Source organism: Triticum aestivum, chromosome 1D (genome assembly GCF_018294505.1).
Source record: "Triticum aestivum cultivar Chinese Spring chromosome 1D, IWGSC CS RefSeq v2.1, whole genome shotgun sequence".
Taxonomy (NCBI): domain Eukaryota; kingdom Viridiplantae; phylum Streptophyta; class Magnoliopsida; order Poales; family Poaceae; genus Triticum; species Triticum aestivum.
In genome coordinates this window covers 201,803,095-201,819,662 of record NC_057796.1, presented here as the reverse complement: position 1 = coordinate 201,819,662, position 16,568 = coordinate 201,803,095, and the positions used below count along the sequence as shown (strand labels likewise).

Sequence of the window (16,568 nt, the reverse complement as noted above, 5' to 3'; positions counted from 1 at the left end):
GGAGGCCCAACAACGTCTACAAGAAGAAGGTTGTGTAGTAGACATCAGTGAGCGTGGGGTGATACGATCGGTCGATGGGGCCCATGCGCCAGAGAGAGAAGGATTGGCAAGTGGATCCGGTGGCCGGATCCGAAGGGATTCGGTGGGGCGAGGGCTAGCTGGGCCAGCTGGCGGTAAGTGGGCTTCGGGCGTTCTATAAAAACAAAGAGGCCTTTCCTTTTTAAAATAAACCGAGAAGAAAAAGTAAAATGAAATAAATTTTGCCATAGGCAATATATATTTTCCAAAGGCAAATAAAATACTTTAAAAAAAATATTATGGAAATTCCAAATAAAAGGAAAATTTGTTTTTTCAAACATTTTCCATATATTTTTCAGTTTTCCATCTCCAAATGTATTTCCAAATTTCCTCTGGCTTTTGAAGGGTCATGTTCCTCCTCTCTTTATTTGGATTAGGGGATTTTGAAAAGATTTAAACTCAAATTTGAAAAGGATTCAAATGAAATTCAATGGACCTAAAATTCAAAAGGCATTCAATGCAAATGATGATGATGATAGATGCTTAATTATTTGAAAAACATTCCAAATGCAAATTTGGGATGTTACAAAGCTTCGGGAGGAGGCCAAAAGATATACGATAGGGCCACAAGCTCACATGGCGCGCCCCCCAGGGGGTTGCCGCCTGACCTTGTGGGCCCCTCGTAGCTCCGTTTTACCTAATTCCAACTCCATAAATTCTCTAAATTCCAGAAACCACCAGAGTGAGATCTGAAAAAATTATTCCGCCACCGCAAGCGTCTGTTCTTCCATGATATCATATGGAGGCCTCCGCCGGTACTCAACCTGGGGATCGATCACGAAGGGCTTCTACATCAATCTTGTTGCACCTGCGATGATGTATGAGTAGTTCCCCACAGGACCTATGGGTCCATAGCAGGAGCTAGATGGCTCTCTCTCTCTAGTTATGATCTTCAATGCAATGTTCTCTCTTCGGAGATCGATATGATGTAATCCTTTTATGCGTGTGTTTGTTAGGATTCGATGAATTGTGGGTTTATGATCATCTTATTCATTGAAAGTAATATAGTTGTATTATGAACTTTATTATGTGTGGTTGTTATAGCTATGTAATGCTTTCCAATTTATGAGTTATCTTTGGCCAAGTTAATGATTAGATCTTCATTGGAAGTGGTGCATCGTAGTAGATTTAATCTTGTGGTGTCCTCACCTCATGGCAGAAGGGTAGCAAGGCACGTATTTGTATTGTTGCTACTAAGGATGTAACGATGGGCTTCGATCATATTAGTTGATCTTATTTTGTCTATATTATGTCATCATACTTAATGCATTACTTTATTTTTCATGAACTTAATATCTGGAGAGGCAAGCATAGAAGCGCTCTCGAAGTGGAGTAATAGTAGTAGATGCAGATGGATGTCATGGCCTACTTGTCACAAGCGTAATGCCTATGTACTAATCATGACAAGAATAACATCATAACTATGCGCTATTCTATCAATTGCCCAACAGTAATTTGTTCATCCACTATATCATTATGCTCATGAGAGAGATGCCTCCAGTGAAAGCTATGGCCCCCGGATCCATTTAAATCATATTACTCAAACCCTAAATACCCTGCTGCAATTTATTTACTTTTATTTTACTTTGCAATTTATATGTCTCCTACTATCATATTTTGACCCTTGCAATTAACGAGTACAAGGGGATTGACAACCCTCTTGCCCGCGTTGGGTGCAAGTATTTGCCCTTGTCTGTGTAGGTACTACTAGGTCATTTGGATAATTCTCCTACTAGTTCGATAAACCTTGGTTCTTTACTGAGGAAATACTTTTTGCTAATATATTACTTCACCCTTCCTCTTCAGGGAAATCCCAACACATTCCACAAGTAGCAACTGGCGAGTCGTGTTATGACTGGAGGCGGCGACGCTACGACCAGAGGTGAGCGGTGCTAAAACTGGCGCGGCGAGATGCTGGAACCAGCGATGCAGGAAGCTTCGACGGCGGCGTAGAGTGCTGCAACGGGGTGGACTGATGTTGCAAATGTCTTCTATAGCTACCGTGGATGGTTGATGCTACAAACAGCAAGGTGTGCTGCTGGGGGTGGCAAAGGTGTCGCACGCAACTCCAGAGGTGGTGCTGCAACCATCACACCCAGGAGCTGCAAGCAGCCATGGCTGAGCTGTCGCGATCGTCATTCGTGCCGGGAGGTGTCCTGGAGACATGGGCCAGGGAGGCAGGCAGGAGACATGGAGCACAAGAAAATCATGCTCCTTTCTTCGAGAGCGAGGAGTGTGGAGGACGCGTGCGAGGTGGGGGAAGCGACATCCCGATCCGACATCAAGGAGCGATGCATCGGCGACTTGTATGCGACTGCTCCATGCATTTTGCCAGTCGTCTAGTGCCTAGTGGTGCCTTTCTTATCTAATGACTTGGTATCAATTTGGTAAATTATCCTTTCGGTGACCGACCAAAGTTTCTGCCGGTCTCACGTGGACGTCAGATCCCACCAGATCATGCGCTCTCTTTTTATTCTTTGTTTTGCATTATACTCCTCCCTCACCTCTTGTATCTTATCCACATGGACCTCTCCTTTCTTCTACCTTTTACATGACACGTTGCTTGCTGGGAAAACACTCCACTTCTCTTCCCTCATCATCGTGACACGTCGCGGCAAGCTGGGCGGCATTGTTGTTGCGTGCTGCTAGGACAAGCCATCGTAGGGCGGAGAAAATAGCCACGATCAGCACCTCCTTTTCCTCTCCCTCTCATGCAACACTCGCCTCTGGCACACACGAGTTGCGATGACACCAAGGGCACATGTTGGAACAGTGATGGAGGGTCCTGGAATGAAGAATTGACATGTTGGGACTGTAGATTCCTTGTGCTGATGACCAGCGACGCACAACCACTGGAGGCCGAATGTTAGAACAGCTGCATACCAGTGTTGTAGCCGTTGACATGAAAAGCTTCATCCATAGATGGAAAAGCTTCAACCGACCATATAGAAAGCTTCAATTGACCACTTCACAACCAAAACAAATTGCAGCAATTGACATGAAAGCTTCAACCATACATGGAAAAAGTTTCAACTAGTGATATAGAAAGCTTCAATGGCCACTGCACAACCCGAAAGTTGCAACCATGACATGAGAAGCTTCAACCGTATATGGAAAAAGCTTCAACTCGCGATATAGAAAGTTTCAACTGGACACTGCCCAACCAGAAAAGATGCAACCATTGAGACGAAGAGCTTCAACCATAGATGGAAAAAAGCTTCAACACGGACTGGCGATAGAAAATGTTGCAAGGGGTTGAGCCAACGATGCACACAACGTTTTGTGCCATGTACTGCGACACATGTTGGACCCGTCACCCGCCATTGCTGCAACCGGCTACAACGACGACTTATGGTAGGGTTGCGCCGGTGATGAATGTTGGGGACCAACGAGACGATTTTTTGCTAGGTCTGGCTGTACGATTTGGTGCATAGGGCGGATTAGTGGGCACCGGTGCTACAATCGGTGAGCAGTGCCACCGTGCTACAAGCGAGAGGCGATGGAATGTCGCGGGGGCAACGAGCGACGACATTACGACAATTGTTGCGAGATGAGAGGCAAACGAGTTTGTTTGCCGGAAGAGGAAAGACACAAGGGGATCTTATAGCCACGTCGGGGAGGCATCTAACGGCTGCAGGGAGTCAGATCAGTGACGCCCTATCTTCGCGTCAAGCCATCATAGGTTTTTTTTTTGAATTGTTTGAATTGCTTACCACATGTTTCATGTGGTTCAAGCCATCACAGGTTAACAAAATGCAAAATACAAATGGAAAACAACAAATTGCAGCTCTAGGCTGGTGATGTAATTTTTTTATTTTTTATTTGCAGAGGTAAGTTTAAAACGTTGCAGTAGGATTTTTTTTTCCTACTGTTTTCTTGTTAACAAACAAAAAGTGATGTTGAGTAGGGCGTTTCGGTGCCTAGGCTCATCTGCACCCGGTTAGAAAACAAATCGTAAAAAAGTCGAAAAAAATTCAAAAAATTCTAAAAAAATTTGTGCGGTAGACAATTTGACGCGTGAGGCTCGCTCCGAAATTCAAGTCATTTGGACATCTGGGAAGCTCTCAGCAAAAAAGACAAATCAGATCAAAACAATACATGAACAGTAAACATTTTTACAGACCCCCAATCTGTATTTTTGCTGAGAGCTCCTCATATGTCCAAATGACATGAAAATTGGAGTGGACCTCACGCATCAAATTGTCTATCACACAAAAAAATGGAATTTTTTGAATTTTGCTAGTATTTGTTTTGATTTTTTTCGTCAGCGGGGGTGCAGATGAGCTCGGATGCAGATATGGATTTTCGATGTTTTGTCCGCTTCATTCGTTTTTACGGTGGCCATCTCCAAATTCCAAACTCGCGCGTCCAACGAAATGAAAAGGTAAATCAGACTCACTCCCGCCAGCGAACTTCAAAAGAAGCCCCTTAGCCCACCCACCTCACCGACTTACCTTCTCCTAGAAGCCCACCAAGCACAGAAGTTTCCCCAAACCCTTTCGCGTTCTCCTCTCGGGCTAAGGAAGCAGGCGGCGGCGATGGCGACGGTGGACGGGCTCCACGGGGACGCGGTCGTTGACGATCTCCTTTCTAGCGGCGGCGACCTCCAGTCCTTCTTTGACCAGTTGGTAGGTTTTTCCTTTCGGTGAGGCTTTTTGGGGGGTCTCGTCGTACGGAATTGGCGATGAAGGTTGGTGCTTGCAGTTGCAGGGGCTGGAGGCGGCGGCTGGCGGAGGAGGAGCTCGAGTGGTTGTCCAACAAGGACGCGTTCCCGGCGTTGGAGGAGATGGACCTGGAGCCAGCGGTGATGGGGGGCCGTCGGGCCCAGGAGGAGCTCGAGTCGCTGCCCAACAAGGACGCATTCCCGATGGTGGAGGAGATGGAGCAGGAACCAGCGGTGATGGGGCCTCGGACGAAGGTGGTGCGCCGGCGGCGCGGGGCGATGTCGGCTAGGCCGGGGCAGCGGCGGTGCAGGCACTGCGGGACGACGAAGACGCCGCAGTGGCACAGGGGACCAGCGGGCTGCCGCACCTTGTGCAACGCGTGTGGCGTGCGGTACAAGAGGGAACGCCCGGAGCATGCACCCTCTGATCAGGCAGTACGCGTTTTCCGCATGCTGTTCCTTTTGGTCAGGGAATTTGGGTTGCTTGGTAGGGAAAATGGAGGTAATGTTTGGCCCTTGCAGGGACTGGAGGTTGGCGGCGGCGAGGCATTGGGGACTGTGGAGCCGGAGCCGCCGGAGTTGGGGTCTCAGACGAAGAGGGTGGTGCGCCAGCGACGGACTTTGGCGTGGCCTCCGACTCCGACAGCGGCTGAGCCGGAGCAGCAGTGGTGCCAGCACTGCGGGAAGATGAAGAAGCCGCAATGGCGCGAGGGGGCGGCTGCGGAGGAGGAGCGGGAGTGGCTGCCGAACAAGAACGTCCCGGCGGTGGAGACAATGGAGCCGAAGCCGTCGGTGGTGGCGCCTCGGACGGAGGGGGCGGCGCGACGTGCAGTGGCGTCGCCGGCGCTTTCTGACCTGGGGCAGCGGCTGTGCCGGCACTGTGGGACGGCGGAGACGCCGCAATGGCGCCAGGGACCGGAGGGCCGCAAGACGCTGTGCAATGCGTGCGGCATGCGGTACCGGGCCGGCCGCCTGGTGCCGGAGTACCGGCCGCTGCGCAGCCCCACTTTCTCCCCGGAGCTGCACTCCAACAGGCACAGCCGCGTCGCCCAGATGCGCCCTGCCGGGGCTCCTCATCCACTGCCGCCGGACAAGTGAAGTGTTGACAATGGTTTCTGCCGTTTGGAGATTTATTTATGTTTTTGGTTTAAAGACGTACTGCTCTATCTACACTTCATTAGCACAAAATGATTTAGAATAAGCAGTAGGAGTACCTTGGTTTTGGTGGTAAAGGGCATCCAGTTTTTGGTGGTTCTTTGCTTTTATGGTCAATGTTCCAATAAGCAGGAACTTGCTTGATCTTTGTCAACTTACGCTTCACATTATTTATGTGTTTCTGTTGCAATTAAGTAGACATGAGATGCATGATGTGCTTTAGACCTTTAGTGCTTCTTGTTATAGCGCTAATGGTTTGAGACAAATCTCAAACTTCATGTTTAGATAAATACCTTTGTGGCCTTTGAGTTCCAGGGATAAACAGTTCCGATAGAGGAATTTTAAGACATACATTGCATAGGAATAGAAAAAAAAAATTACAGCATTGAGATAGCATGTACTCCTTCAGTAAATAAATATAAGAGCGCTTTACAGTACCGTGGAATCCTCTATAACACTATGCTCCTTAGTTTAAAGAGCCACATTTAATTAAGATCTCTAATTAGAATTGGATCATTCGATTTTGATCGGGTCAACAATTTCTCAAAATTTTCTTATTCAATTCTTTTATATTATACACTATGTTCTCTATAACACTATGCTCCCTAGTTTTAAAGAGCCCCACATTCAATTGAGGTCTAACATTGGGTCACCCAATTTTGACCCGATAAACAATTTCTCAAAGTATTCCCATTCAATTCTTTTAGAATTGGAGTACCATACACTATGCTTCCTAATTTTTAAGGCCTCACAGTTAATTGAGGTATTCAATTTAGAATTGGGTCACCCGATTTTGACCGGGTCAACAATTTCTCAAACTCTCCCATTCAGTTTTTGTAATTCACTATGTTCCCTAATTTTGAAGCTATTTGAAACATTCAATTTTGAATTTGGTTTACAATTTTGACCAGGCCAACGATTTTTCAAATCAATCAGCAGCAACTGGCCTATAAAAATATATCAATCCCGTGCATCCTCTCACTATCTAGGAAAAACCATGTGATATTGTAGCACCAATATAGTACATGTAGTCAGCGACGCAAAAATTTCCCTACATAGATATACGTTGGTTAGTGGATAACATAGAGTCAACCACGAAAGTCCAACCAAATCATCGCATTTTAAATAAAAATTAAACGCACTCCATCATCTTCCTCATCCATCAAACTAAATATTTCATCAGTTCCAAACTATAAGGGGTATTAGTTTTTTGAGAAGTCAAACTTCTTTAACTTTGATCAAGTTCAGAGCAAACATATCGACATCCACGATATTATTATTTTACGAAATATTAAACAAAAAGTATGAAAATTCATTCCATGATGAATCTAATCATACCGATCTGAAATTATGGATTTTGATATATTTCTCTACAAATTTGATCAAACTAAAAGGTTTGACTTTTCAAAAAAGTAATACACCTTATATTTTGAAACAAAGTGGTTAATTTTTTTAGCAAAACCAACAACACCAACGGCACAGTAAAGCGCGCCCAATCCTTCTAGTCATGTATGATTCTAGAACAAAGAAATTCTACAATATGTGTCCTTGGTTGGTGTACAAGAAACAAATACAAGAAGTTTGGAGGATTGAGGAAAGAGTGAAAGTTCATTTGACTATTTTTTGCGAAAATGATCCAGGTCTATTATCAAAGTTCAGCGGAAGTACAAAGCATCTCGAACATAATAGAAATTATATTGAGATTCCAAAACCCCTCATTGGACTTATTAGAGGAAAAATGAAATGATGTTTGAGCTCATGTTGAGATTCATATGGAATGGGGGACACATGAGTGGATGATAGAGGAATTTGGTAACCCAATACTATGACCCCAAGGGCTTTCATAGGAAAAAGGTGCTACTTAGAAATCAAATCCACCAAAATTATCATGAAAATCCAATCCAAATAGACCCTAAAATTAGAAAGAAAAATATATTTACAGATACAAAAATAAACCGAGTTTTTGTAAACATGTGATCCCTCTTTCCATGTATACAAGGCTCACTTAATCTTGTCTTAAGTTGGGCCGAGTTAATAGTAACAATATGAAGAAAAAAAAAGTACAATACTAAATGAATATATTATGAAAACATATGTCATGATCTCATGATATTAATTTGGTGTCGCAAATATTGATATATATATTTTTTTTGGTAGAAACTTCGATCTGTAACCAACCACGGCAGTACAAAGAACACAAGAGGTAATAAAAATCACAACAAGGTCCATGGACCGCCTAGCGACTACTACAAACACTGGAGTGAGCTAAAGGCGCAGTCGAGAAGTCATCATGCTAAGGACACACAGTCGAGAAGTCATCATGCTAAAGACACACAAGATCGAGACCAGGGCAGCAACCATCGCCGATGAAGAAAGTTATAGATCAGAAGAATAAAACATGTAAACACACAAACGAAGATCAGATCCAACGGAGATACAACTCAAAACGCCCTCCGACAACAATAAACACATCATGGGGATAGAAAATCGGGTCATGGGAGACATTATTCCTACGCCGCCGTCGCAGGAGGAGAAAAGCTTGGATCTTTTCTTGTGGGCAAAGGATCCTTCGAGCCAGAGACATAAGATATTGTCCTAGGAAAAATGATATTTTATTCTATCAATTTGATTAATCTTAAATATGTTTGACTAAAAACAAGATCAATACATGAAATGAGTGAGTTCATTCATATATCATCGTCTTGTATACATGTAGACGAAACTTTTTTATGTAAGAACAAAAATGTCACCAAGCTACCCCCCCCCCCCTATGTTCCTTGTAACACTTTATCAAAACAATCTCTCTACATTGTACTCCCTCCGTTCCTAAAGATGACATGCATCTCAAATCCTATGAGTAGGAATAGGAAAGGAGATGTCCTTTGTTTCACATCATACTATTTTTTTTTCATTGAATCTAGGCTAATGTTTATTTTTCTATGAAATGTGAAGGATAGGAAGATTCCTCCATAGGAATAGGATTCCATTCCTACAAACCAAAGAGTTCTATAGGGATTTTTCCTATAAAAATCCTACCCTATGAAATTCCTACAAAATTCCTCCAAACCAAAGGAGGCCCAAGTCTTTTTAGAGATTCTAATATAAACTACATACAGAGCAAAATGAATGAATCTACACTAACTACGTCTATATACATCCATATGTAGTCTATATTGAAATCAGGGGATTGGATCTTTTGCCCCCCTTTACATGGGGTTTGATGATTTGCCCCATGCATGTCTCAATAGCAAGTGGCCCCAGGCCCACCCGTCATTCTTGGATGATCAAAGTTAGAAGAAAAGTGAGGCAAAAGATCCAATTTCTCTATTGAAATCTCTAGAAATACTTGTATTTAGGAACAGAGGGAGTAAATCGCAAAGCTGTCATTAAATTGTTTTGATTGGTCAGAAACATACTCCTTCTGTTCACAAACATAAAATGTTTTGAATATTTCAATACGGACTAAAATGAATGAACAAACACACTAAAACGTGTCTATATACCTCCAATTCAGAAATAAAAGTTAGAACACTTATATTCCTATTTGTGAACGGAGGGAATACTATTCTTTCTGCCAAAAATAATTGTGAAGAGGCGAACAAAGCAAACCAAAATTAAAGGCCATCTATTGGAAGTTTACGGCAAGAAAGCTACCTGATTGTCCAAAAGAGGCCCAACCAGTAATAAGCAACAAGGAGAAGCACAGTGCATCACATTCAACTGGAGACAGAGAACCAAGTTCAAATACAAGAAAATGGACACAGATAACCACTCCAACACAGACTACTGTTAACTTCTTTTTAGGGTAAGACTACTGTTAACTAAATACATAGACTAGTTATAGTCGGACAAGGCTACTGTCACAAGCTCAGAAGCCGTCGCCACGCTCCTCAGAAACCGCGCCGCCTGTGGTGCGTAGTTTGTTCAAGCCGTCAAGGTTAAATGATTAAGCACATGAAATGCGAAGAAAATATGGGCTGAACATATCGTACTTGCGAGGGTGATGGCTATGTTTGCCTGGCGATCCGCCTCAGAGTTCCATTCCTTGCATTCAGAAAATGGACAGGTCAGCAAAGCCAAACATATTGCTGTCTGAAGCAGACACCACAAATGTAGTACAGGAAGCATAAAACATACTCCCTCCGTCCCAAAATAAGTGTCTCAACTGTGTACTAAGTTACTAAAGTTGTGACACTTATTTTGGGACGGAGGGAGTATTATCTTGCATTGTCAAGGCACTGTTATGCTGTAAACAGAATTTGCTCTTCCACATGGAAAGTATAAGAACAGGATGATGCATTGGTGTGGATGCAAAACCAAAGAGAAAATAATGTACTGGTTTCAGTTCATTCAGAGGTTTAGGAGGTGCCCACAATCCGCTGTATGTGACTATGAATCAAATAGGAGTAAACTAGTACTTCCATTTTACTTTATATTTCCCCGCAAAGAGTATTAGCAATTTCATCTTGACAGGTAATAGAAGAAAGAATGCCTCTCCAAGGCACCCTTTGTCACACAACCCTTGCCTGCAAGTCTAACGCTAACAACACAATCTTTCTCAAACGTACAGTTACCAATGCCAATAAGTGCCCATGACTTAACATCAAGTGCTAAGGTTCCTCTTTAGGAAGTGCTAAGAAAATAATGTGGCCTCACTAGCATGCTATATATCAAATTACCAAACCAGCAGCACGTTGGAATTATTAGGACACCAATAGACCGAGAGGAATAGAATGTACAATACCCGTCGGACATGGTGGACCTCAAAAGAGATGAAGTTCTCTTGAAGATTTCTCACTTCTTTGCACAGTTCCATCATGTTCTCTTTCTTTGCTTGCCATGTACCTTTCACCTGTTTAAGAAATATGAGAAGGCTGTCGAAAGAAAAAATATCTTTTCTAGTCTCCACATCATCTTTCTTTGCCCCATGATTTCGATAGAAATTTTTAACATCGTTTGTAAAATGACGTTTGTCCTTTTTATCCTCCTGTACTCTAGTTTACACTTTCAATAGTTGTGCAGTGAAGTTCTCAAAGAAAATGCACGATGATTACAAGAACAGTTCCAGGTTTTAAGGTGCTGATATGCACGTTGAAGGTTTCAGAGTAAACGAAGTGCTACAAAAATAAGAAAAATGCTACAGACATCCTGAGTGTTTCTGATTAATGTTTTCCTACATAGCATTAAATATGGGAATATTGATTCCTAGTTGCCTGTAGAATAATGCACAAGTAAAACTAAGATTTGTATGACTTTTGCTCTCTTTTTCCAGTTGTCTCTTACTGTTTCAGTTAGCCGCATGACTTGTGATTTAGATAAGCATGAAAATGCAGAGTTGCCAGACAACCATAAAATGTGGGCAACTTGATCACTGATAAAAAAGAAGCTCATAAGCATGTACCTGATAACAGACTAGTTGAGAGTCACCATATACTTTGATTCTCTTGAATCCAAGCCTGATGGCATATTTCAGTCCTAAGATAAGGCCCCGGTACTCAGCAACATTATTGGTAGCAACACCAAGACCCTCACGAAGTCGGGATATCTTCAAGGATATGTCAGGACATGAAGTCAAGGGATAGATCGACAGACCAAAACTGCAAAGGATAAACTCTGAAGTACATTAAATATTTACTGTACCACTCTCCCGTCTTCAGTCATAAGTACAGCTCCAGCACCTGATTTTCCTGGGTTTCCTTTTGAAGCACCGTCAAAGTGAACCACACATACCATCTGATGACCAGAAAAGTGCAGAACTTGTATAAATTCAACATGAAAATATAGCATGCGCTGATGGCCAGCTGAGGCAAGTTACGTGCAAGAGAAGTATGTAACCACACAACCATCAAAGTTTGTTTCAATAGTTTGGCTGCAACAGTTATAAGGCTAGGTGCAAGTCTTTAGGTGCAGGAAATGAATATACTTGAAACACCTATTATGGGCAGGTAGTCTTAATTGAATAGATTATACAATATTAATACACCCGCTTTGACTAAACAAAGTATAGCAGCCAAGAGATACAACAAATAAGCGCACTTGAAAAGTACCTCATAATTTAATGGCCTGATGTGAGCAGATTATAAATATACAAGCTTTCCGTAAATGATCATGCAAAAATACATCTGGATAAAATTTTCCTTTTTAATCAGAACATGTTCATGAATGGAATTGAGTTAGTGCCAGAACAGGTTCGGAACTGAAGACCTATTTGGTTGATTTTGTGGCAAAATAAAAAAATATAGTGATGCTAAGTCAGAATCTTGACCCAAGTCATACAATCCTACATTGTAAGACCGATTGATTGGACCAATCTAATCCTACGTAACACAAAAATTTGTAGGATCGTTGACTGTATATGTCCTCTTTAGTGTAACATCTTACTTCTTATCAAATGATAATTTTGGCGAACCAAGCTGGTGGCTTTATTTATAAAGCGGGGCGAAAGCCTATTTCGAGAGATAATTCTGGCGAACCTTTTTTTTTTCATATCCATTATAATATGTATAAATATTAAATGATCTTTAGGATCCACTGCGTTTTCGAAAATTTAAGTTGTAAGTATAATTTCTATAGTTGACTACAGATGTTTAAAGTGTTTATTTTGTAGAATCTGGTTTGATCCTGATTCTACACTGAGGCTATATTGCGCTATCCTGCCGATGAACATCTCATCTAATTCAGCATCGTGAGTCTAACAACACCAATTACAAATATTTACCATTGAAGCATATTAGATATTTCAAAATTGAAACTATGTATGCTTAGCTTCTTTGATATTGGACCTACTAGACAGAACTTAAGTGCATAGATCACTTCCTACAGCATCTCAAACAGATTGGAAAACTTATAAGCAATCAGTCCAAACATGACCAAACATTACATATTGTTTTGAGACAGGTTGTGCATCAAAAGCTCCAGTGTGGTTAAGGTTATTTGGCGAGGAATAACTGGAGGACCTTGGTTTGGCTTCCTGCAATATAAGCCCATCATATAAAAAAAATCAATACTTCCATATTAGACAAGTGCTTGCAATTGTATTTGAAAAGGGGAAATATATGCTAGAAGCGCATAATTTGCGTGCTGTATATTCTTAGTCGTGACATATTACATACCTGCCCACTAAATGCATGTTCCTGGACTGAGTAACCTTGAGCTTGACCAGATCCAGCGACACTCTGTAATAACACAATATGACGTAATTGATGATATTATGAGTGGTTGGCTGCTTGCAATAGCAGAACTTACATAATTCAGATCCACAGGTAGTGTCCCAGGCTCATATTTTATATCATTATGGATGCCAGGTTGATATCTTATATCACTGCCGAGGGTGGACCGATTTGGAGCTCGTTGGTTTGAACTAGTAGCAGTTACCTCCTATAAAGAAAAGAAAAATATGATAATTCAATGCATCAAAGATACCAGCTGTACTAGGTCAAAAAACAAGAAAATAACTCATTACAAGCTTTGACCTCATACCTCATAGTAACTATTTTCAGATTATAACATGTCATCTGATTATGGGAAAGCGAATTCAAGTGCAATTATTAGCAGTTTACCTGGAAAGTGCAGGGCACAAGGGCACCCAATAAATCTTCCCTAAGTTCAGCTGCACTGATTGTATACGAAGCATTGACTAGTCCACGTGAAGAGAGGTATTCTGCCTTTTCTTTGCTCCAGCAGTAACCCTTGTAGGCACTTGCAGCAGGACCAGATACCTTTCAAAAACAAAACCAAAATGTGAGAAGATAACGCCTTTGCTCGTAAGAATATCGGAATGGTGATAAGCTGGTGAATGGTTCATCTTCCATCCCACCTTGTTTTCGAGGTTCATGTACAATGATCATTTTATAGTTTTGCTATCTGCAGATTCCAAGTTATTTTCATAGTAAACATGAAGGACACAAAAAATATATATAGTATTGGATAGTTGTAGCAGCAAGAGTAACATAGAAATACAGGCTGCTATTACACTATTCCCCAGCTTAAAACATAAATCCTGTGGTTAACTGTCTGTATATAACCAGACCAGTACAATATTTCATCAAAATAACAAGGAATTGGAAGCAATATTGTAGTAGTTCAACTGGAATTATGTGGAGTCATGAATATGCTATATTATGAAAAGGTATGCGTCTTGTTAAATTTAGCTAATACAATTAAATAAATACAAGCAAACATTGGTAGCAACTGAGCATCATAATGAATTGGCATATAATTCTCAAATCAAACATATAAAATTTAGCTGATATATTTTGAGGTATTGCAAGATTGTTGTGATTAGCTAACCTTAAGAGGTTCAATGTATAGCAAACTCCACCTGCGGAACCAACCATACAGTAACGTACTAACCTAGCTACAAATAATGATTTAATTGTTGTTCATAAGACTAGCAGTATGTATCTATCCAACCAATTAACTTCAAGTAAATATCAAGAAATATTGAAACCTCAGCCTGGTTAACCAGCATTAGAAAAATTGGAAGGAACAATGTCAGTAGTTCGCTACTTCACTAAGGCATGGAACAGCAAACACTGATAGAAGCTACAAAAGGAGCTATGCTGACATGTTCATCTCCCTTCCACTAAGTATGGAACATGCCAAGGCCAGAAGGCAAAAGAAACAAGGTTTAGTAAAACTTCGTACATATGCAACCATGGTGATTTTAGGATACAGACTTGACTGAGGGAGCAAGGACAAGTGGAACATTTGCTAAAACAACTTCATGTTTAGAGTAGTAATAGTAGGGTTGATACATTATGGCATAATTCTGACTTCTGATAATGGCATAATAAGAATCTTATATATCAGCATAGTGGTAAAGTGCAAGCAAGTTAACTGAAAATTCTTCATATAGCATCACGTACCGAAGAGCAAATTTGCGCCTGGCAATCATTTAAAGTTTTGTAAACAGCAACCATGTCCCCTTTCTTGACAACATAATAGTCACCGCCTTCTTCCATAGGACTGCCAAAAGAAGAAGAATAAATCAAGCAATCCTCCAAGGCACAAAATGTTATCGTGTAGAAATCTAATTATAAGATGCATTACACAAGCAAAAATGTTTTCCAGTTGTTGGTTACCATACTCAATCTATGCCATATAAAGGCATTTATATCCTAAAATGTGAACAATGTATAGCCTATGTCTCAAAATTCTGAAAAAACGAATGGCGCTTTCTAGTTTCTACATAATAAACTACAAAAACGTACCTAAAATAACCAACTTATGCAAGATTAACTCAAATTCCTAAGGAAACAACGAATGGATTGCAGAATCGCTGATGGAGAAGGTGCCCTAACTTCCACCAGACTATGGCGATGCTACTCCATGGCTCTGTATATTCCAGGGAGCGACTTCACGCGGGGCATGTGGTGTGGGTTCAGTCGAAGCCCCCAAATCTTACTGGAAAATAGGGCGGATGCAGCAACAGCACCTTGGGTAAACCCTATTTGACGGGGCTCAACAGCGATCCATCTTTGTTAAGAAAGATCCGGGTGGGTCGATTATTTACAGCAGAGAGAAGACCAGAGCAGAACGAACAGCAATGCATTTGCAGACTCTAGGGCTTCCTTACCAGCAAGCCCGGTGGTCGGGCTTCGAGGTGGTAGCCGCGTTTCGGTGGGAAGGGAAGAGGTTTGGGACGGGAGAACAGGGGAGACGGCCGACGGAGGTGAAGCGGGGACCGGAAAGGCAACAACAAACGAAGACCCCAGTCTCAAATCAATCATCAAAAAACAGACGGAAATGATAATAATCTTTTTTTTATTATTTTATCAACAAACACCACCAGAAATAATAAAAATTACATTCAGAGATCCGTAGACCACCTAGCAGCAACACAAACATTAAGGAGAGCCGAAGGCGCGCCGCCGTCATCGTCCCTTCCTCATCGAAGCCGGGCAAAACTTGTTGTAGTAAACAGTCTTAAGGTCATCGTGTTAAGGCTCCATAAGACCAGCGCATCAGAAAAAAAAATATCATCGATGAAGAGAAGTGTAGATCGGAAAGAATCACACGAACGTAGATGAAGGAAGAACAGATCCGAGTAGATCCATCAAAGACAATTACTATCGAATCTTACGAGATCTGTCGAAGACACACCTTCACACGCCATCCGATGTTGTCCTGAGTTAGCGATCATTCACCATGTCGTCTCCCGGCTACGTGGGTCGGGCCGAAGACCCATGAGGGTTCATAAGGGACCACTTCGGGTTGCCCATGACGATCTATAAGAAGCCATGACGTACAAGACAAGATAAAGACTCCTAATCCGTGGAGGACTCCTCTTCACCGACGTAACCGACTAGGACTCATGTGCCCCTGTGACATGCCCAGCACCGCAACCTCATCAGGATTCTGACCGTGTGCGTGAGCGGCAGAGGGGAGGAGTTCAAGGCTCTGATGTACGGGTACATGCCCAACGAGAGACTGGAGAGGTGGTTGCACCAGGACACCAGGACGCTGACCCTTGTGCAGTGGCTCAACATCGCCGTGGACGTGGCCTCGGCGCTGGATTACCTTCACAGTGACTGCGAGGCGCCGATCGCGCACTGTGATCTGAAGCCGAGCAACATCCTTCTCGACGACGACATGGTTGCCCGCGTCGACGACTTCGGTCTCGCGAGATTCTCGGTGTTGCCGACCCGAGTGGCCAAGCTTGCAGCTCTGT

The 16,568-nt window shown here is 42.3% G+C and overlaps 2 protein-coding genes across 5 annotated transcripts; one reads left to right on the top strand and one right to left on the bottom strand.

Moving 5' to 3' along the window:
* The first annotated feature begins 4,548 nt into the window (after positions 1–4,548).
* LOC123167333 (GATA transcription factor 15-like) lies at positions 4,549–6,252 on the top strand. 2 transcript variants are annotated; one of them, XM_044585187.1, is made up of 2 exons: positions 4,549–4,706; positions 4,783–6,252. In XM_044585187.1, the coding sequence occupies exon 2, from the start codon at positions 4,865–4,867 to the stop codon at positions 5,837–5,839; it is 975 nt and encodes a 324-aa protein (XP_044441122.1). In that variant the 5' UTR covers positions 4,549–4,706; positions 4,783–4,864; the 3' UTR covers positions 5,840–6,252. The 2 variants fall into 2 exon arrangements, with proteins under 2 accessions (XP_044441122.1, XP_044441117.1); XM_044585182.1 differs by lacking the exon at positions 4,549–4,706 and having other exon boundaries at positions 4,718–5,176; positions 5,264–6,252.
* A 3,337-nt stretch (positions 6,253–9,589) lies between these two features.
* Positions 9,590–15,606, bottom strand: LOC123180966 (uncharacterized). 3 transcript variants are annotated; one of them, XM_044593166.1, is made up of 11 exons: positions 15,474–15,606; positions 14,764–14,863; positions 13,456–13,614; positions 13,142–13,273; positions 13,009–13,071; positions 12,777–12,866; positions 11,537–11,629; positions 11,298–11,441; positions 10,641–10,748; positions 9,889–9,940; positions 9,590–9,802 (listed from the first exon to the last, which is right to left on the bottom strand). In XM_044593166.1, exons 2-11 carry the CDS (start codon positions 14,857–14,859, stop codon positions 9,765–9,767), a joined length of 975 nt encoding a protein of 324 aa, XP_044449101.1. In that variant the 5' UTR covers positions 14,860–14,863; positions 15,474–15,606; the 3' UTR covers positions 9,590–9,764. The 3 variants fall into 3 exon arrangements, with proteins under 3 accessions (XP_044449101.1, XP_044449102.1, XP_044449103.1); XM_044593167.1 differs by lacking the exon at positions 15,474–15,606 and adding an exon at positions 15,333–15,351; XM_044593168.1 differs by lacking the exon at positions 15,474–15,606 and adding an exon at positions 15,109–15,127.
* Positions 15,607–16,568: the final 962 nt, after the last annotated feature.